The 26236-nt window shown below is 53.3% G+C and overlaps 1 protein-coding gene across 1 annotated transcript; it reads right to left on the bottom strand.

The window, feature by feature from the left end:
* Window positions 1-15351: 15351 nt before the first annotated feature.
* RHOD (ras homolog family member D) lies at window positions 15352-25176 on the bottom strand. Its single transcript, XM_066252173.1, has 5 exons — window positions 24963-25176; window positions 19737-19824; window positions 18790-18899; window positions 16579-16713; window positions 15352-16016 (listed from the first exon to the last, which is right to left on the bottom strand). Exons 1-5 carry the CDS (start codon window positions 25092-25094, stop codon window positions 15849-15851), a joined length of 633 nt encoding a protein of 210 aa, XP_066108270.1. The 5' UTR covers window positions 25095-25176; the 3' UTR covers window positions 15352-15848.
* Window positions 25177-26236: the final 1060 nt, after the last annotated feature.

The following is a 26236-nucleotide window of genomic DNA, read 5'->3' as shown; positions in this document are numbered from 1 at the left end:
GTAGCTGTGTCACTTTACTTGTTCATTGATTGCTTCCCATATGTGCCTTGATCGGGGAGAGGGGGGTGCTGGTGGGAGGGGGCCTCCAGCTGAGCCAGTGACCCTTTGCTCAAGCTAGTGACCTTGGACTTCAAGCCAGCAACCTTGGGTTTTAGCCAGCTATCTACCTTCGGGCTCAAGCCAGCAACTCTGGGGTCACGTTGATGAGCCTGTGATGAAGCCGGCAACCTTGAGGTTTTAAACCTGGGTCCTCAGCATCCCAGGTCGATGCTCTGTCCATGTGCCACCACCAGTCGGGTACGATGAGCTTTGAATTTGAACTTGCAGACATGGTAAATAAAGAAAAGCCAGATGGAAAGAAAACCTGCAGGCCGAAACCCCAGGCTCGCCTGGTCAAGGCACATATGGGAGTTGATGCTTCCCGCTCCTCCCCCCTTCTCTCTCTCTCTCTATCTCCTCTCTCTGAAAATGAATAAATAAAATTAAATTAAATAAAAAAGAAGGAAAGAAAATCTGCTGAGCCTGGGTCCCACCCCAGGAGGCGCCAGTCTGCCAGCCCGGAGGCCGCCTGCTGGGCTCTAAGGGAGAGGCAAGAACAAGGAAGCCGGTGCAAGGAGGTGGGCTAGTGGAGGCCGCAGGGCAGCAGCATCTCTAGCCTTTCTGATCCCAGGGCCTCAAAGACAGAGGCGGATGTAACGGGCGCCAGCACACTGAGCACGCGCACTGGGCTCCGACTTCTGAAGAGCCCTGTAAAACCCCAACTTTACACTTTTTTCTAATGACAAGGGGCCCAATATTTTCTTCTACGCCCTGGGCCTCGATTGACCCTAATCCACTTCTGCCCAGAGATGTCCTTAAACCATTCACCTGTCCGTTTTTTATTTTTAAACCCTTTAATTTTATTTATTTTTTTAAAATTTTATTTATTTATTTATGACAGAGACAGAGAGAGTCAGAGAAGGACAGATAGGGACAGACAGACAGGAAGGGAGAGAGATGAGAAGCATCAATTCTTCGTTGCAGCTCCTTAGTTGTCCATTGATTGCTTTCTCACATTGAGCTTTGCTCAAACCAAATGAGCCCGTGCTCAAGCTGGCAACCTCGGGGTCTCGAACCTGGGTCCTCAGCATCACAGTCCGATGCTCTATCCACTGCGCCACCGCCTGGTAAGGCTCACCTGTCCCAGTTTTTAAATAATTGCATTTATTTATTTTTATTGAGAGAGAGGAAGAAGGGAGAGAGAGAGAGAGATCCTGGGGACCTTGGGGCTCCAGGATGATGCTCTATCCAATGGGCCACTGGCCGGGGCCCTGTCTTATCTCTTCACACTGATCCTTCACTCCCTGTGAAAAGGTGTGAGGATGACACACTTCAGGGAAAAGCACTAGGAGGTGAAAGGTCTGGCCCAACGTCATGTGGCTGGAGCAAAGCAAAGATAGGGTGTAAACTCAGGTAGCATGGTTCCCAGGCCTGTGTTCCAAGCATCCCTAGAATTATTTAAAACAGGAGAGGTACCTGACTGGTGGTGGTGCGGCGGATAGAGTGTAGACCTGAAATGCCAGGGTCCCCGGTTCAACCCTGAGACCACCAGCTTGAGCTCAGGATCATCAACATGATTTCCAAGGTTGCTGGCTTGAGCAAGGGATCATCGGGTTGGTTTGAGCAACCTGGTTAAGGCACATATGAGAAGCAATCAATGAACAACTAAAGTGAAGCAACGACAAGCTGACTCACACTTCTCATCTCTCTCCACCCTCTCTCTTCCTTCCTCTCTCTCTTAAAAAAAAGAAAATACAGGGGAAGGTCATGTTCCTGTGCTGTTAACACACAGAGGACTGTGTGTGTCAAATGATAAATGACATAAAACAAAGTTTGTAACCTGACCAGAGGTGGCACAGTGGCTAAAGCATCGACCTGGAACACTGAAGTCACCAGTTCGAAACCCTGGGTTTGCCCGGTCAAGGCACATATGAGAGTTGAGGCTTCCTGCTCCTCCCCCTTCTCTCTCTCCCTCTCTCTTCTCTCTAAAGTGAATAAATAAAATCTTTTTAAAAAAACCCAAAAACGAAGTTTGTGGCTAGTTTCTCAGGTGGCTGCAGAGGGCCTACCCCAGGAACGTGAACGGGAGGGACAGCCGGGCGCGCATGGAGTGCGGGGACATGGGGAGAAAGACGCTTCACTGGGCTCAGGCTGGGGCACGACAAGGGGGAAAGAGGACAGGCACTGCTGTGGGCTGCGAAATGAGAGGTATCCACACGAAACAGCGAGGAGCCCAGTGCGGGAGTCACCCTGTTGGGCACCAGTGAGCGCGAGGTTTGCAAAGGTGAAGAAGACACTGCCCTTTCTCTTAAGCAGAACCACAGTCCAGTGGAGGAAATCTTAAAAGGCCACAAGAAATGGTGGGGGGAGGTGACAGCTGCCACAACAGGGTGTGACAGCAGCCTGGGAGTGGACGAGGACCTGGGAAGAAGGGAAGGCAATGTGATCAGGAAGCTTCTATGAAAAGTTTCTGGCCCTGGCTGGATAGCTTGGTTGGTTAGAGCATTGTGCCGAAGCACAGAGGTTGCCAGTTCGATCCCAGTCAGGGCACATACAGGAACAGATCTATATCCCTATCTCTCTCCCTCCCTTCCTCTCTTGCTGAATTCAATAAATTAAAATTTTAAAAAAAGGAAGAAAAAGAAAAGTTTTTGGTCGCGGTTGGCAATGATGTGTACTCGGACCCAGATGAGGCCTGGGTGCTCCACAGTATTGTGACAGATCTGAGCACAGCGATCCCGTGGGACCCAGCTTAGCCATTGCTGGGGTGATGCTGTAGCTCTCTGGTTCTTAAGGCGATACATCAGGTAAAGAGAGCTGCTCCTCCCAGGGCGCTGGTCTGGAGATACTCTGGACCACACAACTCAAATTTTGTTCCATCTTGTCCCGAGAGTATGGTGAGCACGAGGCAAGTTTGTTAAAACGAGGCTCTGCTGGCTTCTGAGAGGAAGCCCTGGGGCTCTAAGCTAAGATGCCTTTTCTTTAAACCCCTCAGAGATGGTGCCAGACAGGTGGGGGGGGGGGTGCGGGGGCGTGCAGGGGGGTGCAGGGGCTGCAGTCAAGGTGCAGGTGGCCTACGGTGGCCCCTGCTGCGGTGAGTGTGCTCTGTGCCCACAGACACACTGACCCTGTATCCCTTGGATCCCAGCAGCCTCCCCTGCAGTTTGGAGACTGGGGGTGGGGAAGAAGTTGCCCTCTTCAGGGAGAACAGGAGGGTGGAGGGCAGGCAAGGTGGGCTTACCCGCAGGGCTCAGGGCAGCTTATGCAACTGACTGACTGACCCAAGAGACTCTTCTAAAACACATATGTGGCTATGGGGGCAGGGCCCCTCCAAAAGGGAGATTTGGTCTGGGTCTTCCCCAGAGCTCGATGCCAGGTATGTTATGTGGTAGGAGCTGACTGATGGATCAGCTTTGGGGGAAGGGAGCTGGGGTGGGAAGGACAGAATGGGCTTTTGCTTTTTAAGCGAAGGACCTCAGTGCTGTCCCTGACTAGTTTTCCACCCAAACATATGCTTGAGAGTCCGCCCTCTGGGCAAGTCTGCAGGTCTCTGCGGCCCATCCTGCCAACAGCTTCGCCCTGCCCTGCTCTGCCCTTAGCTGGGCTGCAGAAATTCTCCAAGGTCTTCCCACCTGGCTTACCCCGAACTTCTTCCCTCCCCTCTACCATGACTCCTTCATTCCGGGTCCCAGCCCCACGCCCAGATGACCACAGACCACTGCCCTGTGAGGCGGGACTGAATAAGACTTCCGCCAGAGGAGTAGGAGGCTCTGGTCACAGGAGTGAAGGGATCAGGGCGCCTCTTGGCCCATGGACAGCTGTGCTCCACTAAGTACCAGTCCTCCCTGATGGGGAGGGCCAGTGAGGGGGGAGGCTGCAATCTCTGCCCCGCCCCACAGGCTTTTTAATACCTGTCGTAGTCCCTTCTATTGATGGGGCTGGCTGGGCCCAGGGGACCCACAGCGCTTAGATCTGATTTGAAAGTGTACCTGCATAATTTACTGATGTTAAATGGCATTTCCAACCCTGGGCGAAAGGAACTTGGCTTGGGCAATACACAACACCCAAGAGTAAAAATGTGTGAACAAATACCTATCAAAGGCTGTTTACATTTCTATTGTTTAAACCTCAGGAGGCCCGCCCCACCCTGATCCTGTTCATTTGGGTCTGTGTTCCAGTTCAGAACTTGAATTTCACAAGTAGGTGTGAATTGCACCCATTTTCTCTGTCTCACCTGGATGTGGGGCAGGTCAGGCCTTAGACAGCCCACATCCATTTAATGAACTTCTGCACTGAGGAAGAACCCAGAAGGGCTGTCTCTAGGTCTCTGGGACCTGCCCTTAGCTGGTTTGTCATGTGGTACCATCTGAGAAGCCCCTCGAGGTGCAGGGGACACAGGCCGTGATGGTTACGCTCTTTAGAGCTTCTCAGCTGAAAGGATTACAGGGCCCTAGTCCAGCAAAGATCATCAGACTTTCAACTACCTCCGGAGATTTCTCCAGGTAACTACTGGTACTTCGATTTTTATTTATTTATTTTTTTTAGAGAGAGAAAGGGAGAGAGATGAGAAGCATCAGCTCTTAGTTGCAGCACTTTAGTTGTTCATTGATTGCTTCTTATACACGCCTTGACGGGGGTTGGGGGGACTCCAGCCGAGCCAGTGACCCCTTGTTCAAGCCAGTGACCTCAGGCTCAAGCCAGAGACCTTGATCCCATGCTCAAGCCAGGAACCGCGCACAAGCTGGTGAGCTTACTCTCAAGCCAGGGACCTTGGGGTTTCAAATCTGGGTCCTTGGCATCCTGGGTTGATGCTCTATCCACTGCACCACCTGGTCAGGCATGATTAATTTTTAAATAGCCTTTGTATTTTAGAACTTCTAGATTACAGAAAAAGCGTGAAGATAATACAGAGTTTCATATATCCTTGCACCCAGTTTCTCCTGTTGTTAGTATCTTAGCCTGGTACAATTGTTACAAGTAATGAACCAATATTGGTACATCAGTATTAACGAAAGCCCATATCTTATGTAGATTTCCTTAGTTTTTACTTAATGTCCTTTTCTGTCCCAGGATCCCATCCCAGATACCCCACAGTCTCTTAGGTTGTCATGTCCCCTTAGGCTCTTCTGGGCTGTGACAGTTTCTCAGACTTGCCTTTTTATTTTTTAACTGATTGGAGAGAGAGAGAGAGAGAAACATCGACTGGTTGTTCCACTTATTTATGTATTCATTGGTTGATTCTTGAATGTGCCCTAACTGGGATTAGACACCTTGGCATACAAGGACGATGCTCTAACAAACTGAGCTACCTGGCCATGGCCAGCCTTGCCTTGTTTTTGATGAGTTTGACAGTTTTGAAAAGGACCTGTCAGGTAGTAGGTAGAATGCCCCTCAGCTGGGGTTTGATGTTTCTCTCCTGATTAGATAGAGGTTATGGATTTGGGGAGAAAGATCACAGAGGTACATTGATTAATTTTAATATAAAAGAAAAGTATCTTTAAAAAGTTGTATTGATTGATTGATTTTAGAGAGCGAGTGAGGAAGGGAGAGAGAATCATAGATTTATTGTTCTACTTATTTACACACTCATTGATTGATTCTTGTGTGTGCCCTGACCGGGGACCAAACCTATAACCTTGGCATATTGGGACAATGCTATAACCAACTGAGTTACCCGGCCAGGGTTAAAGTTATTGCTAAGATTGTTCATTTTTCTCTCTCATCTCTTCCTCCCTCCCTTCTTTTTTGCCTTGCACCCTTTTTCTTCCCCAGAGCACCTGCTTTGTAGGCTTCCATCACTTCTTCCATCTCTCTGTTGGGTAGTGAAGCGCTGGGGTTGGCTATCGGAGGACCAGCAAGGCTGAGGCTGCAAGGGGCTGGGGCCGGTGTGGTGTTAAGATCCCAGAGTTCTTGGATTCAAGTCCCGGGAAGTCTTGTATTTTCTCCATCTATTGAATATGTTAAGCATACCCACCTTGTTAGGGTTGTTGGGAATATTAAGTGAGCTGGTAGAGAATTGCCCCACCAGAGGAGGTGCTGGAAGTGAGCCCTAACCAGTCTTGTAAGATCGGAGTGGTGGGAAATGAAAGCAACACCCTCTCCCTAGTGGTGAGATTCAGCCGGGTCGCATCAGTTCAACAGAACCAATACCTAATTCTTTTGTGGAGTTTGGTGAACCGGTTGTTAAAATGGCATTCATCATCAGGATTCTCTCTAAGGTGGGCACCTGGGCAGCTGCCCAACGTGGTAATCACAAATTTACATTCCTTACTCTTTTTTTAATGTTCATCTGCACAATAATGTATTCTAAGCGCCTGTAGTCATGTTTATTATGTCCATAGGTGAAAAAAATTTGACAGAACTATGCTTGTAATATTTATTTATTCATTTCATAAAACTCATTATACCTTCGATGAGATACATTTTAATTTCCCCACATTTGTTACTTCAGTAAACAAACATATAACGTAAAGAGAAAAAGTGCCAAACAACCAGGGTGTGACAAGCTGTCATTGGAAATTTTCTTAACGGTTTTATTGCTTTTTGTCGGGTGTTATTTAATACCTTTTTCATTCATATTTTAAAACTCATTCTTATAACATAATCTAGTTTTGTGTACCGCTTTTATTGTTCTTATTTGAGTATTAAATGCATGAAATAATAAACTACTTTTTGACATATCTTTTTTTATATACTTAAAGAGAACGAGTTGTTAAATTATTTGAATCTCACCACTTCCCCTCCTCAAGAAGGTTCTACAGCAGAACTGCCCTCTGGGCTGGCTCTCCTGCTGTGGGGACATCACTAATGACAGAGCAGCCTCGGTGGAACACCCAATAACCTCCCTAACCTCTGCTGAGGGCCCGGGAGCCAGTCGGACTCCTTCGGGAGGAACTATCTTCACCGGCACTTGACAGAAGAGAAAGCCGAGGCCCCACCCACTAGGTTGGCTTCCTTGATTGACAATTAAGTCAATACATCTGAAACCGAGAGTGTCCCGAAAAAAGCCAGAAAAAGTTTTCCTCCTTTAAAATCTTTCCCCTTTAGTTTACTGATTCCTGGACTCCCTTTAGCAATCCTGAATAAAAGCCACACTAGCACTCTGACGGGACAGTTTCAATGAAGGGACAGTCACTCCAGACAGGATTTAAGAGCAGGAAGACCTGAGCCTGCACCCTGCCAGCACCATGTAACCTTGGGTGGGTCTCCTAACCTAAGTTTCCTTTTGTGTGTGTGTGTGTGTGTGTGTGTGTGTGTGTGCGCGCGCGCGCGCGCGCGCGCGTTTATGCACGCACCCCTGCGCTTGTGGGGGCAACACAAGGCCATTGGGTGGGTAAAACTACTGCTTCTCCGCAGGGCTTCTATTGAAATAGCATTTGTTGTTTTTGAATAAAGCTTAATAGCAGAAAAACTAGAAACAATGCAAATAAATGTGCAACAGCCAATCGTTTTTTTTTGTTTTTTTTTTTTTCATTTTTCTGAAGCTGGAAACAGGGAGAGACAGTCAGACAGACTCCCGCATGCGCCCGACCGGGATCCACCCGGCACGCCCACCAGGGGGAGACGCACTGCCCCTCCAGGGCGTCGCTCTGTTGCGACCAGAGCCACTCTAGCGCCTGGGGCAGAGGCCAAGGAGCCATCCCCAGCGCCCGGGCCATCTTTGCTCCAATGGAGCCTTGGCTGTGGGAGGGGAAGAGAAAGACAGAGAGGAAAGCACGGCGGAGGGGTGGAGAAGCAAATGGGCGCTTCTCCTATGTGCCCTGGCCGGGAATCGAGCCAATCGCTTTTAAAAAACTTTTTGGGGCCTGACCTGTGGTGGCGCAGTGGATAAAGCGTCGACCTGGAAATGCTGAGGTCGCCGGTTCAAAACCCTGGGCTTGCCTGGTCAAGGCACATATGGGAGTTGATGCTTCCTGCTCCTCCCCCTTCTCTCTCTCTGTCTCTCTCTTCTCTCCCTCTCTCTCTCCTTTCTAAAATGAATAAATAAATAAAATAAATAAATAAAATTAAAAAACTTTTTGGGGCCCTGGTTGGTTGGCTCAGTGGTAGAGCATCGGCCTGGCGTGCGGAAGTCCTGGGTTCGATTCCCGACCAGGGCACACAGGAGAGGCGCCCATCTGCTTCTCCATCCCTACGCCTCTCCTTTCTCTCTGTCTCTCTCTTCCCTTCCCGCAGCCGAGGATCCATTGGAGCAAAAAGATGGCCCGGGCGCTGGGGATGGCTCCGTGGCCTCTGCCCCAGGCGCTAGAGTGGCTCTGGTCGCAACAGAGCATAGCCCCAGATGGGCAGAGCATCGCCCCCTGGTGGGCGTGCTGGGTGGATCCCGGTCGGGTGCATGCGGGAGTCTGTCTGACTACCTCCCCATTTCCAGCTTCAGAAAAACAAAACAAAACAAAACAAAACTTTTTGGACTATTCACTAGATGAAATAATCCGCAGCCACAGAGAATGATATTCACCTAAATGCACCGTGGTATCTTGGAACAAGAAAAGGGTATTAGTGAAAAAAATGGGGAAACCAAATAAAATCTGGAGTTTAATAAATGGTATTAATGTTACTTTCTTAGTCTTGGTAAATGAATGTTAACATTAGGGAAAGCTAGGTAAAGGGTTTATGGGGACTCTATGTACTATTTTTGTAATTCTTGCTTGAATCTAAAATAATTCTAAAATGAAAAATTAATGATATTCACAAGTTGTAATGTAGAGATGTTTAGGCTAAAATGTTGAATGAAAAAAGAATTAAAAATTGTGTGACAATGTGATTAAACTGCGAAAATTTATTCATAGGAAAAAAGAGAAAAAGAAAATGTGCAAATGATCAAGTCATTGATTTATTAATTTTAGAGAAGAGAGACAGAGAGAGAGAGAGAGAGAAGGGGGAGGAGCAGGAAGCATCAACTCCCATAGGTGCCTTGACCAGGCAAGCCTGGGGTTTCGAACCAGCGACCTCTGTGCTCCAGGTTGATGTTTTAACCACAGGTCAGGTCTCAAGTCATTGATTTTGGTTGACCGTGAAACTGAGAATAATTTAATTAATTAATTTATTTATTTTATTACAGTGACAGAGAGAGGGATAGATAGGGACAGACAGGAACGGAGAGAGAGGTGAGAAGCATCAATCATTAGTTTTTCGCTGCAGCACCTTAGTTGTTCATTGATTGCTTTCTCATATGTGCCTTGACCGTGGGCCTTCAGCAGACCGAGTAACCCCTTGCTCGAGCCAGCGACCTTGGGTCCAAGCTGGTGAGCTTTTGCTTAAACCAGATGAGCCCACGCTCAAGCTCAGCGTCTCGAACCTGGGTTCTCCGCATCCCAGTCCAACGCTCTATCCACTGTGCCACCGCCTGGTCAGGCGAAACTGAGAATAATTTAAATCTTATTTTTTGTTTTCCATTTTTTCCTTAGTATGGGATCTCAACCATTTCAAGCTCTTGAGCAGGTGTGAACATCGGAAGGAGGCTAATTGCCGTGGGAAAGGGCCTTATGAGAAGGCTGGCTGGCGGACCACTCTCAGAGGAAGTGAGGAGGTTGGGGGGCAGGCAGGCCATCACAGCCCAGGTGACACAACTGGGTGCCGCCCCCACCCATTGCCGGATGCTGCGGGTATCCAGCCCAGGCTCAAATCTTAGACCTGTTACTTGCCAGTCTGTGACATTGGACAAATTTCTTAGCCTCTCTTTTTTTTTTTTTGTTTTTTTTTTGTTTTTTTTTTTTTCATTTTTCTGAAGCTGGAAACAGGGAGAGACAGTCAGACAGACTCCCGCATGCGCCCGACCGGGATCCACCCGGCACGCCCACCATGGGGCGACGCTCTGCCCACCAGGGGGCGATGCTCTGCCCCTCCAGGGCGTCGCCATGTTGGCGACCAGAGCCACTCTAGCGCCTGAGGCAGAGGCCACAGAGCCATCCCCAGCGCCCGGGCCATCTTTGCTCCAATGGAGCCTTGGCTGCGGGAGGGGAAGAGAGAGACAGAGAGGAAAGCGCGGCGGAGGGGTGGAGAAGCAAATGGGCGCTTCTCCTGTGTGCCCTGGCCGGGAATCGAACCCGGGTCCTCCGCACGCTAGGCCGACGCTCTACCGCTGAGCCAACCGGCCAGGGCTAGCCTCTCTGCCCCTCAGTTTTCTTATCCCTAAAACGGGGCTGCTGATAACTATTACCTACTTTGTAGGGTGGTTATGAGGATTGAATGAGTTAGTGTAACTCTCTGGCATATAGTAAGCTGCATATACTTTTTTTTTTTTTTTTTTTTTCAGAGACAGAGCGAGAGTCAGAGAGAGGGACAGACAGGGACAGACAGACAGGAATGGAAAGAGATGAGAAGCATCAATCATTAGTTTTTTTTTTTTTTAATCATTAGTTTTTTGTTGCGACACCTTAGTTGTTCATTGACTGCTTTCTCATATGTGCCTTGACTGTGGGGCTACAGCAGACCGAGTAGCCCCTTGCTCAAGCCAGCAACCTTGGGTCCAAGCTGGTGAGCTTTGCTCAAACCAGATGAGCTTGTGCTCAAGCTGGCTACCTCAGGGTCTCGAACCTGGGTCCTTTGCATCCCAGTCCGACGCTCTATTCACTGCGCCACCACCTGGTCAGGATGCATATACTTATTAAAGAAAAAAAATACTGCCAATGTCATCACAATGAATTTAAATACACGTCTTCGTCTCTTGATCCAGATTCAAAGTCCTAAGGAGGGGGCTGGGGAAGAGCAGACAAGTGGATGGTGATGCTGTCCTAGCTGCCAGGGACAGGAGAGAGCGGGCTTTGGTGAGTGGCCCAGCTTCCAAAAGGGGAGGACACTGCCTCCCAGCAGGACCGCACAGAGAACAGAGACGTCAAGGAGGGCCCAGCTGCAGGGCTGGAAGCAAGGTGGGTTTTTTTTTTTTGTTTCTCTCTCTCTCTTTTTTTTTTTTTTAATTTTTAAAATTTTTCTGAAGCTGGAAACGGGGAGAGACAGTCAGACAGACTCCCACATGCGCCCGACCGGGATCCACCCGGCATGCCCACCAGGGGCGATGCTCTGCCCACGAGGGGGGCGATGCTCTGCCCCTCCAGGGCGTCGCTCTGCCAAGACCAGAGCCACTCCAGCGCCTGGGGCAGAGGCCAAGGAGCCATCCCCAGCGCCCGGGCCATCTTTGCTCCAAAGAAGCCTTGGCTGCGGGAGGGGAAGAGAGAGACAGAGAGGAAGGAGGGGGGGGGGGTGGAGAAGCAAATAGGCGCTTCTCCTATGTGCCCTGGCTGGGAATCGAACCTGGGTCCCCCGCACGCCAGGCCAACGCTCTACCGCTGAGCCAACTGGCCAGGGCTGTTTCTCTTTTTAAATGATTTTATTTATTCATTTTAAGAGAGGCGGGGTGGGGGAGGAGCAGGAAGCATCAACGCCCATATGTGCCTTGACAGGGCAAGCCCAGGGTTTGGAACCGGCAACCTCAGCGTTCCAGGTTGACGCTTTATCCACTGCGCCACCACAGGTCAGGCTGGAGGTAAGGATTTTGCAGGAAGTGCTCAACAAAGAATTGTGAGTGAACTGATAGACAAACCAAAACAAATGCAGCAACTACAACAAACAGCGGAGCTTATTTGGGAGAAGATCCCAGGAAGCAGGAGGAGGGATTTGGGCAAAAGATACAGGAAAAGGGAGATCCCCATGTGTCACAGCGGTGGCCAATGGCCCCTAGGGTGATAGGGGCATTCACGGCTGCCCTACACCCAGTGGTCTGGTGGTCCCGGCCTGGGGGTGGGGCAGATGTGAACGGGAAGTTGCAGAGATGGACCTATAGCACATGACAATTTACTGTTTATCTGGTCATTTTTTGAGGGTGGGGGTGTAGAAGTTGGGGTGGGAAACCGAAAAGAGGAGAACCCAGGGTTTCTAAAGTGGCATTGAGGGGTATTACCTCCTGGTCACCTGACTTTGCTTTATCACATGACTCAGCTCCTTCAGCTGTTGGGAGCTCGGGGATAAGAAAGTTTGAAACTTTCCCAGCAGCTTCCCGCCGCCGTCACAGGGTCTGGGTCTCCGTGTGGGTCTCCGCAGTTCTTGGGCAGAAAGAACCCCAGGGTCCTCCAGATCCTTGGCCTCTTCTCCTCCCTCCTCCTCCCGCCAGACCCCCAAGATAGTTCCAGCCCCAGGTCCCGGCACACGCACTTTACTTCTGGGAGCACACTTTGGGGTCCCTTGACATTCTCGGAGAATTTTGATCATCTTCCTGAACTATGTTACAGATTTTGGGGTGGAAATACAGGGGAAAGGAAAGGGTAGCACAGAGAAAACAGCAAGCCTGGGTCACAAGTGGCCCCGTGGGAAGTGCTTGGCTGGGATGTTTCCTTTGATCTCACTCCAGCCCAAGAACTTGACTATAATCCTGCGAGGTGGTAATTGTATGGTCAGAATTCAAACCCTAGATTCTGACCTAGAACCATAACAAACTGGGGACAGCATGCCCAGACTGGTCAGAATGGTCCAGTCACGTGGCCACTCTGAGCCTGTTGTCTTGCGTACAGTTTTGTGTGGGCACTGCTCAGCAGGTGGCAGCTGGTGGGAGTGGTGTCACCGAAAGTGCCCCAGGCCAGAGCGATGGGGCAGATCTGCTTGTCGGGCCTGCCTGGCAGCCTCCCCCCAGCTGGGGAAAGGCTCTTCTCCTTGGGCCCTGCTGCCCTCTGCTGGTTAAGGTCCAGCTGCCTCCAAGTGTCCATGGGAGGTCAGGAGCTGGAAGTCCCGACTCATCCTGTATCTAAGCGCCTAGCTCTGCCATTCGCTGCTTTTGGTGCTGTTCTTTAGCTTTCTGAACTTGTTTTCTCATCTGTAAAGTGGGGATTGTAAGGACAGAATAAGATGGGAGGAACAGAATGTCACCTATAGGGCCTGGCCAGACAGGACTCTGATGCTCTTCTGGTGGGCAGACAGGAGTGAGGGTCCCAGAACAATCTTGTTTCAGATGAATGGGTGCAGCGGGCAAGCTCTGGGTTGGCTGTGTCTTTCACTCAGTGGGGAGCATTTCCCTGGTCCCCCAATTTCCAGCTCCCCTCCTGTTTATCTTGATGGCAGGAGCAGGCTGCTGCATGAACTTTGGACATTCCCCTTCCCAGGGGTGCTCGTGTCCACATTGGCACTCCCATGGAGTATGGAGGATGGAGGCTGGGAAAGCAAGGACCACATCCTTGTCAATTTCCCCACCCTCCTGCCCTGCCCTCAACATTAGACCAGGCTTGATGTCACCTCTGCAAACAGGAACCCGGGGGAATTCCAGCCCCATCTTCCTGGCTCCCCTCGCAGGGTCAAGTGGGCCTTACAAAGAGCCGCATACTCCTTGCCCACCCTCCTCTGAGGCTTCCCATCCTTGTGAACAGGAAGGCCTGGGCTCCCTCCCTTCTCCTCCCAGGGTGTGGTGACCCAGATTGGGAAAAGGAGACCAACATCCATCAAACATGTTCACGCTTGCTCCTGCTCTGCAGATCCTGCAGCAACCTTGCAGAGTCAATAATGATCCTCGTTTCATAGTTAACTGTGGTTAGTAGTTAACACTGAGTGAAAAGCACTTGTTGCATGAACTCATTTAACTCAACACTCCAAGAGGTAGGTCCTAGTCTTACTCTCATTTTCCAGATAAGGAAACCGGCACACAGAGAGCCCCAGTGACCCCTCAAGGTAACAAGCTGGTAAATTGCAGAAATAGGATTTGAACCCAGGAAAATCCCATGCTTCCCCCAATCCAACTTTAATCAGAGGCATTTAACTAGGATGTCAAGCCCTGGAATGTAGGGTAGGTGGTCAGCTAGTCAATTTTGGATCTTTCTGCTCAGCCAAGTCACAGGCTCTGTCGATTTCCTAATTCCCGTGCCAGTGTCTTTGGGATGACTTCCTGGAGGCCATGAGTTCTCATCCCCCACAAAAGCAGAAGGAGGTCAGAGAGAACAAAGAGGGTGACCTGAACTAACTGGGGTGATCTACCAGCCACTGTCCTCTCCCTACACCCAGATGTGGGGCCCAGGGTACTGTCCAGGCAGAGAGGAGAGGGAAGCTTCATGACTCACAGTGCGCTCCACCCTGTTCACTCAACAATGCCGGGAAGTGGCCTGTCCTGGAGGAGATGACCTGGGGTCCCCACCTCCACCTCTGGCCTCCCCGGCAGACAACCCTAGGCCAGGCAGAGGCGGTGTGGAGAAATGAAGACACTGGTTTGTGGCTCAGCCCTGCTGGTCTCTGAGCTTTGCCTTCTGGGCTCCCACCTGTCTGCAGGCACCTGCCCTGCTGGGCGGGGCTGTAAGGAATTGAAACAAAGGTCTGACGGGTGAGGAGGTAACAACCACCTGTAATAACCAGCCTGGCTCCTCGGCAGTGTCTCCCAGTGCTGCCACTCACTGTGCCCTCCCGTGACACCTGGAATGGCTGCGTGTGGCCGATGGTCAGGACCAGGTCTGATGCTGGAAACCAGTCACTTGACAGTCCCACCTCTCCCAGTCCTGGTGTCTCAAAGGGGCTTTCTCATACAGGGGAGAGGCCCGCATTCTTCCCTCCCTCTCAGCCTCCCCGTCCTTCCCATAGTCCATCCTTGCCACCAAGAAGTCAGCTGGCCTTGACTTGTACTGGCTTGTTTCTTGTTTCTGGATGTCTGCAGCTGCCCAACTGGTCTCCTTTCACTTCCGCTCTCCCACCACTTACCTGTCATCTTCAGGAGTCCAAGCCAAGGAAGAAAAGCCCAGTTCCTTAGCCAGGGGCCCTGCCAAAGACAGTGGGTGCTTTGGTGTGGGTGCAGTGAGGTGGGAGCAAGGAGGCTGGCAGACCCAAGGGCTTGCTGGAGAAGGTCTGTGCTGGACCCCAAAGGGCTTGGGGGTGAACAGGCAGTGACTAGGGGGGAAGGGTGTGCTGAGGTGTAGGAACAGCCTGATCAAAGGCTGGTAGGCGGGTATGGGTATTAGTGTGCCCGGGTATAATTGGGGTGTCAGGTGTCTCGGACTCCCAGCGGGGAAAATGGGCTGTGATAAGATTCAGGAGAGCCCAAGTCCCCAGCTGCAGAAGTTGGACTTTCTTCTCTGGGCACAGGGGTTGTGACTGTGCTTCCTGCCTGCTAGGTTCTGTTTGAGGCACAGGTAGATTTCGAACTAACCCAGTCTGTGCTCTACGGAAGCCGGCCATCTGGTGGAGAGACAGACGGGCCCTTGTTAAACGGTTACAGAGGTCTCAGAGACAGTTACGGTGGAGAAGATAAGGGCGGGGTCAAGGGAGGGGCTTGGACCCAGTTCCACTTCAGCGCCTATCGGGATGGGCTCTTAGTCACCCTGGAATGTGTGCGTAATCAAGAGACGTGCACAATTGACAGGAGATGTCGTTTTAGTTGTTACAGTTACCACTCAGAAGGGCAGGGCAAAGAGGGAAGGAGCCAGGTGTGAGTTCTGGCCTGGGTAGGGGCGGGCGTGGTGCTAAAACCGCCAGGTGCTACCGGAAGGTGCAGCCCCGGGAACAGCCACGAGGTGGCGCCATGTTGCACGACTGCTCCAGGATGTGTGCGGTCCAGGGCTGGGAGCTTGGAGTCCTAAGTGATTCCAGGGGACTAGCCCTCCACAGGGCTGGTGGGCCTGGGACCCACCCCCCTCCGCCCCACCTCAGGCCTCAGAGGGGTTTCGCTTCAGTTCAGGGATCTCAGCCCCAGGATCAGGGGCCCGGCCGCTGTGGTGACCGTCTGTTTGAGAGGCTGTTTAGTCACAGCCTGGGAACTGGGTCCAGCCTAGACAACTAACTGGGCAATAGGTCAGTGCCCAGCTCCGTCCTGTGCAGCTGGGGTTGATCTGGGCAGGGAGGACCCTACGCCATCAGGTCAACACGCAGAAGCTCCGGGTGATCCTCCGCCAGAAGTTGCGACTGTGGCTGCTGAGGGCCACCTTGGCTGCCTCCTGGAAGACGGCGTGGACATTTTCTTGGAGCCGCGCAGAGCACTCGAGGTAAGCCACAGCACCCACAGACCTCGCCATCTCCTGGCCCTAACAGGGAGAGCGGGGGCGGGGGGGGGGGCGCAGCCATGAGGTCAGGACCGCTAGGGCATGCACTTCATGTCCAGCCTTCCCACAGCCCTCCTTGGACAAAAGGGGAAGGTGAGTTTTTCCAGGGTACCCAGAGCTTCTGCCCCTGGCTTGACTGAGCACTCTCATAGCTTCATTGTGATTCCTGCTTTGGTTCTGGGCTGGGTTTCTGCCTGTCAAGGTACCAACTCACTTCCCAGGGATAAAGCTGAGACGATCCTATGGCCTGAAGAGCTGGGGTCTTCTCTGGGCCTCAGTTTCCCCACCTGTGATGTGGGTGGGTAGGACCACCTGATGTGCACATCACTTATTCTCCCTTCTACAGCCAGAACCTTCCAGAGTATTCTAGGTGCTACTTCCAAGCAGCTGCAGTCTCTGAACCATGACTGCCTCCAAGGTGACCCCTGCTCTGTCCCACACCCTGCGTGTGGGGGACATCTGGCGCTGCCGAGGGGCTGTGCTGGCCAGCGTACCCCAGGGGCTCCCTCTCCCAGCTCCCCTTCCTCCAGGCTGGGTTTCCTACCCTGTGGTAGGTCACGGGCTCCAACTGATTCTTCCGTAGCTTCTTCACCAGTGGCCTATCCTTGCGCAGGTCAGTCTTACAGCCCACGACAATGATGGGCACCTCCTTGCAGAAGTGATTCACCTCTGGGTACCACTGTGGGGGAAGAGGTGGTGTGTGTGTGACCAGTGGGAGTGCGGCTCACTCCACAGAGGGGAGGGGAGAGTGGGCCGTCCTTCGCCCTGGGCAACTCGGTCACCAGTGTTGCCGATGTTCGGGGAACACTCTGTGCCAGGCTCTAAGACTTTATACCTATGAACTCGTTAAGCTCCCAAAGCCCCCGAGTCCCCATGAAGCAACTGCCATCATCACTCCCATTGTACACATGTGGTAACTGAGGCCTACAGAGGCTATAAAGCTTGGCCTTGGTCACACAATCAGAAGAGGCAGGATTTGAAGCCAGTGCCCCGCTCTAGCCCCTCTAGAATCCTACCTATCTACAAGGTAAGGCTCCCAAGACCCCTCCCCCCAACTGGGTGAAATGTGTAAGCAGATACGTGGACCTTTATAGACGGAGCAGCTTACAAGCTGACAACCTGACGGCAGCTGTTTGCCTGTCGGAGGGAATGCCCTCATCTTGTCAGCTGCTCTTTGGAATGTGAGGCTCCAGGTTATTTCTGCCTGGACTACAACCGGGGCCTGGACGCCAGACACAAGGCTTCGCGTGTCCAGAAATGCATGCCTGTTCTGTTTGTCCGTCCGGGAAAAGCTGGCCTCTAACCAGCTATCTTCTGGAGCCACGTGGGGCCTGTATGGGTTCTGAGCAGACCCCATTCACCCCCCACAAAACTGTACTCAGAGAGGGTCTGCATGAGTCCACCTTGCTAAATCCAAAGTGAGACCTCAGCCCTCATCACCCTGAGCCCTGACACTAGGGGTCATCGCACCTTCCTCTGAGACCGGTCTACACTCTGCCCCAGGACCCTGCTCTCCGGGTTCTTCTCGGGTCTTACTGGCGCCCCACCCCTCAAGCTGTGGGCGTGCCCCGCCTCTGGCTGCTCCTCCCCCCCAGGCGACCTCCAGATGACCACCTCCAGATGACCGCCCCCAGTTCATGGCACTTCCCCACCAGCAGATCCGGAATGGATCTTCCCAGCCCGGCCGAGCCCTCTCCCGGGAACTGGGAGCTGTAGACTCAGACTTCTACCTGCCTGTCTGCTGCTTCCACTGGGGTGGATGTCCAACAGGTGCCCGCCTTTCACCTCCCTATGCCCACCTTGCTCCTTTTCATCTTTGCAAATGGCAAGATCCCTTCCAGTTACTCTGGTCAAAATGTCTCTCACCCACCCACGTCCAAACCACCTGCAAATCCTGATGGCTTTGCCTTTCAAACAGATTCAGTACCCGCCCACCTCTCACCAGCCCCTCTGCGAGCGCCCTGGTCCCAGCCATCACCATCTTGCCCAGTACCCAGTGCCTAGAATAAATGCACTTGGTCAATATTTCTGAATGACTGTGGAGCAGAATGCTTGGGTTCAAATATCCAGGTTACCATTGCAATAGATGTGTTTCTTGGAGCAAATGATCCAATCTGGGGATAGTAACAGCATCTGCTCCCTAAGGTTGTAAAGGGTGAGATGAGTAAATATGTATGTGCCCAGAACAGTGCCTGACACATGGTAAGTTCTAATGTTTCCATCATCGTTGTATTACTATTACTAATGCTGTCACCAGCTGAGCTCAGAGGAACCCAGGAGCACCCAGTTCACACAGAGGCCTTGACACCTGTGTGCAGCTTCTGGAACCCCTGACATAACTGAGGGGCATCCTGGGAGGCCGCTGGGAGGTAACAGTCATACAGACAGGGGCTGAGAGCCACTAGAAGCTGATAGTTCATGCGACCTCAGTCAGGCCCAAGTCAGGGAGATTCAGGGGCCTTTGGGTCACCCAGAACTCTTGGGCAGGGTCACAGTAAAAGAACCACAGTGTTCTGAGTGTGTAGTAGAGAGCAGGTCAGGAGCACTGGACTGGGAATCAGAGACCAGATGCTGTCACCAATCCCTGAAGAACACCCAGCAAGTTTTTGCCTATCTTTAGGCCTTGATTTTCCCATGTACATGCCTAAGGCACTGGCCTTGATGCACTCTGACAGTCCCCTGGGTCAAGAGTAGGGGTGGAACACTGTGACCTGGCTCTGGGGCTGTGCCTATTGCCCCCCCCCCAAGTACCTACCCGGTTAGATATGTTGTCAAAGCTGTGTGGGTTGGTGACATCGAAACAGAGGAGCAGGACACTGGCATCAGGGTAGAACAGGGGCCGCAGGCGGTCATAATCGACTTGTCCTGGGAGAACGGGCATGGTCACACCCTTGAGATCTCCTGCCCACAGTCAGCACCTCCCCCAAATCAAGCCCGGTATCCCACTGTGTGTGTGTGTGTGTGTGTGTGTGTGTGTGTTTGCACGCGCATGTGCGTGTACATGCCTCAGGGTCCAACATCAATTTGGCACTTAGGTTTCTATTCCACATGAACATCCCCCTTGGGGCAGTGTTCCCTGGCCAGCCCGCAGCAGCTATGCCAGCCCTGGCCAGAGTCAGCCCATTTGCAGCAATATCCCTGTTCTGGAAGGTTGGGGCATGGTAGAGGCTTAACCTGGAGGGACTGAGGCCATTGCTCAGAAGCCTGCTGTGCCCTGGGCTTTGGGGGCTGAGGAGAAAGAGGCAGGCAGGACCCCAGCAAAGACAACTTTGCCTCTCGAAGACAAGGGCGATCCCTGAGGTTAGCTTTAAGCTTTAAGCTCTGGTGTAAATTTGACTCTAAACCCTTATGTGGGCAAGGTCAGGAGGCTGCAGGGCAGAGGTCAAGGTCAGGCAGATCTTACAGACGCTGGAGCTGGGCTGGAATGCTGAGGCCAGGAATTGTCCACCGCTTGAGAGCAAAGAGCTCTCCCCCCCAACCCCCATCTCCAGGACACAGTGGGCTGCCCAGGGCTGGGGGAGGCAGTGGTCACAGGCATAGAGGCAAGGGCGGTTCAAGTCCGGGGACTCTATTCCTGGCCCACACCAATCCCTTGGAGGTTGGCTGGCTTCCCTGGTTCAGAAGGAAGGGGTGGGGCTTGGCTGCTGGACTGGGGGCCCCGCCAACCCCACCCCACCCCGTACCCCAGCCCTGCACACCTACCTGCTGTGTCCCAGATTTGGAGGTGCACAGGTTTGCCCTTCATTTGCAGATTCGCGGTGAGCCGCTCAAACACTGTGGGAGCATAGCTCTGAGGAAGAAGCAGGCAAGGGAAGGTTGTGAGGACAACTTCTGAAGGGGGGCCGGCCCAGTGTCCAGGCCGGGGCCCAGGAATGTCCGCAGCACTGCCCTCATCGGGAGTTGGCAGAGTGTGGTAGTTTCTGGAAGTGGTCCAGTGGGGTTAAGGCCTAACGCTACCACTTTTGAGCTGGGTGCCCAGCAAGGCACCGCCTCTCTGGCCTTCCCTCCTCGGATGTAAAGTGGGAATATGAAAGGCACCCACCACAGCATGTTGCTGAAAGGCTTCAATGAGATGTTCCACGCAGAGCTTTAGCACAGGGCCCGGCACAAAATAAACACTCCACGTGTGCTGGCCACTGTTATTTTTATCTTTGTCCCCCTGGACAGGGGACTGTCCCATTTCTGAGCCTTCCTTCATGCTGTCCCCTCCTCCTGGAATGACATTAACCTACATTTGTTCGTCTGCTCATTCATTCATACATTTGGTCATCTTCTCCGGGTCCAGTTCTGGACACCGTGACCAAGAAATGAGCAAGACTCAGTGTCTGCCTGAGGAGCAGCTGTGCTTGGGGTCCCTCCTTTGCTTCTCGACCTCTCACGGTCCAACCAAGACCCCTGCCCAACGCCACCTCCCCCAAGATGCCTCCTCACGGCCCATGCCTGGTTTCTGCCTCTCTTACTTGCCCTGTCTGGGCTCAGGAGGGGATCAACTGGGCCAGACGCCCCTGCCCTGCCCCCAGGCCTGGAGCTAGCTCTCTCTCCATAAAGGAGGGATGAGTGGAAATAGGATGGGATTTGTACACAGATGCAGGAATCAAAGGGAGCTTTTACAGACAGGCTTCAAGCAATAGGCGAAGAGGTTTTCAAAACTCCTTCACACAAGCTCTCCGCCTAGAAGGGCACACTTGCCCGCTGCTGCTTGGGTCCCCAGGCCTTGCTCACTGGCTCAGGGCTGGTCAGTGGGCAACAGCCCAGGACAGCCTGTCCTCGCCCGACTTCCCATGCTGGCTGGGGGACTGCCTGTGACTGGCCCCGAGTCAGGCCCTGGCCTCTAGGAGGAGCGGCCCCTATCTGTGGGTCTGGGTCGGTGCAGTCCTCCAGAGCACGTGGGAAGCCGTAGGGGGAGGGTGGGGAGAAAGGAGGGCCTCAGGGCAGGCAGCCGGCGCAGTTGGAGACATCGAGGACAGCCATGGGGTGGGGGTTCGACTTTCTCTGGACTTGAGTCATTTCTCACCTGCTCTACTAATAGGAACAAAAAAGCCTCCACCCATCTCCCCATGCCCCTCTCCCTGTCCAGGGTCCCTCTCCTCGGGCCCTCTGCCTGGTGGGGGATAGTGTGACCTGGTGGTAGCAGCACTGCTTTGGAATCAGAGGTGCCTCACTTAGGACCGGCTCTGGGACCTAGGCTCATCTCCTCACCGGTTAAAGGAGAAGAGTGTCACCCGCAGTGTGGTGGGGAAGGCTGGTGGGCAGGTGAGACCCAGCATAAATACCTCCCACTCAGAAAGCTGGTTGCCAGGGACATTCTCCACACTGGCCACTGGCCATCCCTCCAGCTTGTGCCCCTCTCCCCACCAGCCTGCCACTGGAGGGCACTGATGCCTGCCGAACTGCCAGCTTGGCCACCCACTTGCCTGTACAGGAGTCCCATGCAGGACCCTGCCTGACTTGAGGTGCAGGGCAGCATGCCACACAGCTCCTGAGAGACACGTGTCAGTACTTTGCAAATGCCTGTTGAAATGACACTGCCACCCATACTCTCTAGGGATTTACTGTGCATGGCCCTGTACTCACACCATCTCTGATCCCTGCAACCTCGAGAAGTCAGTACTCTCCCCATTTTCCTGATGAGGACATTGAGGCCCAGAGAGGGGAGGTGACTTGCCCAGCATAACATAATGGACAGCTGGCTAAATATGGAGCCAGGTTTTTTTTCTGGCTCGAGGCCAGGTTTTGTCCTCAGTCATCTGCCTCTCCTGAGGTCACTTGCCTCCTTTAAAGTCACCAACTTTAGCCCCTGCTAACAGGAGTGAGCAGGAAAGCCCCAGTCCGTGATGGAGGGCTGCACTGCTCCTCTGGCTTGTAATTTGGGGATGCCATCCTAGAGACTCCGGCCGTATCTTCTGTTGTGTCCTTTGAACCCCCAGGCAGGGTCAACTCTTTGCCCATAGGGTCAATAGCACCTAATCTTATCTACTGAGTTGTCCTTAGCCGGAAAGGCAGGGCAGGGCCTGGACTTGACAAGGCCAGAGATGACTCAGGCTTGGGTCTGGCCTCATGGGGTTCAGAGACAGGTAGACTGATCATCCTAGGATGGGGGACATAGCTCAAGAGAGGAGAGCTATGTCCCCCATGGCAGTCTTCCTGTGAGGACCAGGAAGACTCAGCTGGTTGCGGAAGGCAGGGCCGGTACTGCCTGCCCCCTCCCTATCACCCTGCTGTGGGAATGGTTCCCGCCCCAAATGTCAGCCAGGAGTTCCCCCAGCCTCAGCAGCTCTCCTCTTCTGCTTCCCCGTGTCCTGAACCCGAGGTGGGAGCACAGGCGGACAGAGATCGCTGAGGACCCTACAAGACCCAGCCTGCTCTCTGCTCTTTTTTTTTTTTTAAAGAAATATTCTTGTTTTCTTTTTTTAAATGTTTATTAATTGACTTTAGCAAGAGACAAAGTGGGAGAGAGAGAGACAGAGAGACAGAAACATTGATCTGTTCTTGTATGTGCCTGACCGGGGACCAAACCCACAACCTATCCGCTTCAGGATGATGCTCCAACCAACTGAGCCATCTGGCTAGGGCTGCTCTCTGCTCTTTACTGCAGGCAGGAGGCCTGGGAGATGGGGTCTCAAGTCTCCGAGCTCCTGGCTCCCTGAGCTTGGAAAGCAGCCAGGAGGAGGGGTCCAGGGGCAGGAGAAGGCTGGGTCCAGCAGGCAGAGCACTGTGGGCTGCGGAGAGTGTCCTGGTCAGGGGTGGGGAGACCTGGGTTCTAGGCCAGTACTGCCACTGCTAGGCCCTATGCCCCAAGGCAAGACTATCTCTTTGGCCTCAGTTTTCCCATCAGTGATATGAAGGCCTTTGCAACTCTTGGACCTTGTGTTTCTTTTTTTTAAGTGAAAAGAGGGGAGATAGAGAGACAGACTCCCACATGCCCCCTGACTGGGATCTACCCGGCAACCCCCATCTAGGGTTGGTGCTCGAATCAACCGTGCTACCCTCAGCGCCTGAGGCTGGCACTTGAATCAGTTGAGCCACTGGCTGTGGGAAGGGAAGAGAGAGAAGGGGGAGAGGGAAGGGAAGAGAAGCAGATGGTTGTTTCTTACGTGTGCCCTGATCAGGGATCAAACCTGGGACATCCATACGCTGAGCCGAGCTCTATCCACTGAGCAAACCGGCCAGGGCCATGTTTCTTTTTTTTTTTTTAATTATTTATTTATTTATTCATTTTAGAGAGGAGAGAGAGAGAGAGAGAGAGAGAGAAAGGAGAGAGAGACAGGGGGAGGAGCTGGAAGCATCAACTCCCATATGTGCCTTGACCAGGCAAGCCCAGGGTTTCGAACCGGCGACCTCAGCATTTCCAGGTCGACACTTTATCCACTGCGCCACCACAGGTCAGGCCCATGTTTCTTTTAAATGAAGAGGCCTCCCTTGTGCCTGGAGGCAGAACAGTTCCTGGGAATTCAGGGTCCCAAAACAGGGAGGAGCCTAGACAAGGTCAGGCCCATCCCCTGGTTGACAAACATGCCCTCCTCTCCCTTGGCCAGCTCCAGTGTATCCTTCAACACACACATTTCATCAACTGTGAGATGCCCACTTCCACATTGTAACCTAGCTGAAATCAAGATGGGTCTCATCATCAAGGACACTTGTCTCAGATCCCAGGACACTGGTGGTGAGGCGCTACCCCTCCCCCCTCCCAGCCCCTCTCCTGGGACCCACTGGCTTGCCCCTCTGTGATGCTCCCCCCACCCCCATGCCATAATTGTTGGGTTCCCATGGGCAGCATGTGGAGGCCCGGAAACACATTCCCCACAACTTTAAAAAATGTGACTGGCCAAAGGAGGTGACGTCAGCTCCACAAACCACAAGAGTCAGCTCGATGCTGCCAGAGTGGAAAGAGGTCTGTTTCCAGGCTTGGTTTCTCCTGCCTCCCCCATCCACTGCCCAGTGCCTGCACACCCCCAGGGGTTGGCCGGTTGCTGGGAGAGGCAGGAGGGAGAAGAGACGTCAAAAGCAAACCTACAAACTCCCAGGAGAACTGTGCTGAGAGGTGGCATGGTGGGTGTGTCCAGCTCCTGTCCTGTTACCCGGCAAGTCCTCCTGGCCAGTCAGTGAGCCTGCTGGTGAAGGACTAATGGTCAGCGTGCCCGAACACCAAGAACGGGCCCAGTACCATGTGGGGTCATCGCTAGGCCTTACTCTAATCCCACCTCTCCATTGCCCTGGCTTCCTCCACCCCAGGAGGCCAAATGCGAAACAGAGGCTTGAGAGGCTAAGCGAGTTACTGAGGGCCATGCAGGCCCTTAGAGGAGTGCCAAAGTGCCAACCAGCTGTCTGACTTGAGTCTGATGTGCTCTTACCCTCCAGGGCATAGCCCAGGGGATGTCCATTGTATGGGCAAAGCTGGGGGAGAAAAGATGACATTTCCCATGAAAGAGGTTTGCCATCTCCAGTGAGTCCTTCCTGTTGCAGGCTTCAAGCTGAGCACCCCGCCGGTATTAACCCACTCTTCACAGTGACCCTGGTAGGAGGGCACCATCAGTATTCCTATTATGCCATTAAGAACACAGGCACAGGCGCAGAGAGGGTAAGGAACTTGCCCAAGGGCATACAGCTGTAAATGGCAAAGTCATGATTCCAACCCTGGCAGTCTGCCGGAGGTCAGTTCCCCTTAGCTATGCAGTGCCCCGGTGACACCCCTCCCAGGAAGGTGCCATTCTCTCAGATGTTATCACTGAGGTCCTCACTCCCGATGGCAGAGGGAGAACTGCCTCTGGCCCAGCACTCTGCTGGAAGACCCCTGTGCAGGCCAGCGTGGGCACCCATCCTCGACAGCTGGCGCACAGACGGCGCACACCGGGAGCCCATGCGCGACTGCGGTCGGGCGGGAATGCGCGCACAGCGGTGGGCGCCGTGCCCGAGGGCTCTGGCACTCACCTCGGGGAAGGCCCCATCGAGGAAGACCATCAGCAGCGACGTCTTCCCGCAGCCACCGTCACCCACCAGGACCACCTTGACCGACCGCGCGCCGGGCGGCGCCTCTTCGCCGGCGGCCTGAGCCGCCTTCATCGCGGGGCCGGCCGAGGGGCCGGGCGCGGAGCGGCGTCCGCCGGGCTGCGCGAAGGCCGGGCGCGGGGCAGGCCCGGCGGGGCAGGAATGTGGAAGGGGCGGGGCGGCGGGAGGAAGTGCGAGCCGGGCAGGGGGCGGGCAGGGGGCGGGCGAGGGCCGCAGGTGAGAGGCCCGAGCGGGATTTCGGCTCGCGGGGCGGCCAGGCGTGGCGGCTGGACACGGGACCTTCTCCTCCCACCCTATTCAGCCACTAAAGAAAAATGTCTTAAGCACCTACTGTGTGCAGGCGCTAAGACCACAAGACGGGGGACCCAGGCTCACTATCTCAGGAGGGAATTCTGTTCTGATGTGGGAGGCGGGAGGACAAGTAGCTGGACAGTGACAGTGAGTTTAGGAGTGTGGACAGGGAAAGAGGAGGCACCTGGCCCACCTCCCCTGGAAGGAGGATGGTGGGAGTCTGCCATGTTTGCCTATTAGCTTAGTGGGCACAGGGGCTGAGTTCCAGGTGCCCAATGTAGGTGGAGCCCTGAGCAGAAGCTAGTGACTCTTGATGAGGGGATGGATGAATGAATGAATGTGCATTTCCCCAAGGGCTCTAAAGATGTAATACATCACAGGCCTCCCTCTCGGTGTTTCAGGCCAGGTAGGAATGGGGTGACTTGGGCATGCCCTTATGCATCAGTCACTGGCACTGCCAGGCCTTGCCAGGCCTCCCCCAGCCAGCAACCAGGAAGTTTCGCTGCAGGTGGGTGACCACCTGTCTCACCTCTGGCTGGCTGGAGCACAATCTCGGGAAAGTGATGGAATCTTCCATCTATAAAGAGTTTAGATCAGGGTTTGGTGCATGGTTGGTGCTATGTGTGAGTGATACTTATTATGTAACCAACACTGATTGTACCCAAGGGCCCAGGGACACCGAACCATTTAAGACAAAGTTTCTACCCTAAGAAGCCCATGCCTAGAATGAGAGACAGGAAGGGCATCAGAGTTATAAGAGCTACAACAGAGGTGGGGACAGGCAATGGGATGGTTGTGGGATAGAGTGGCCCCTCATCTGGGTTGCGGGGTCATAAAACCCTTCTGAAGGCCAGAGTCTTGAGGGAAAAATGAGACAGTCAGTTGGGGGAGGGGACAGTTTTTCC

This window comes from Saccopteryx bilineata, chromosome 1 (assembly GCF_036850765.1).
Source record: "Saccopteryx bilineata isolate mSacBil1 chromosome 1, mSacBil1_pri_phased_curated, whole genome shotgun sequence".
Taxonomy (NCBI): domain Eukaryota; kingdom Metazoa; phylum Chordata; class Mammalia; order Chiroptera; family Emballonuridae; genus Saccopteryx; species Saccopteryx bilineata.
The sequence above is the reverse complement of the archived record's forward strand: the minus strand, read 5'-3'. Positions and strand labels throughout refer to the sequence as shown.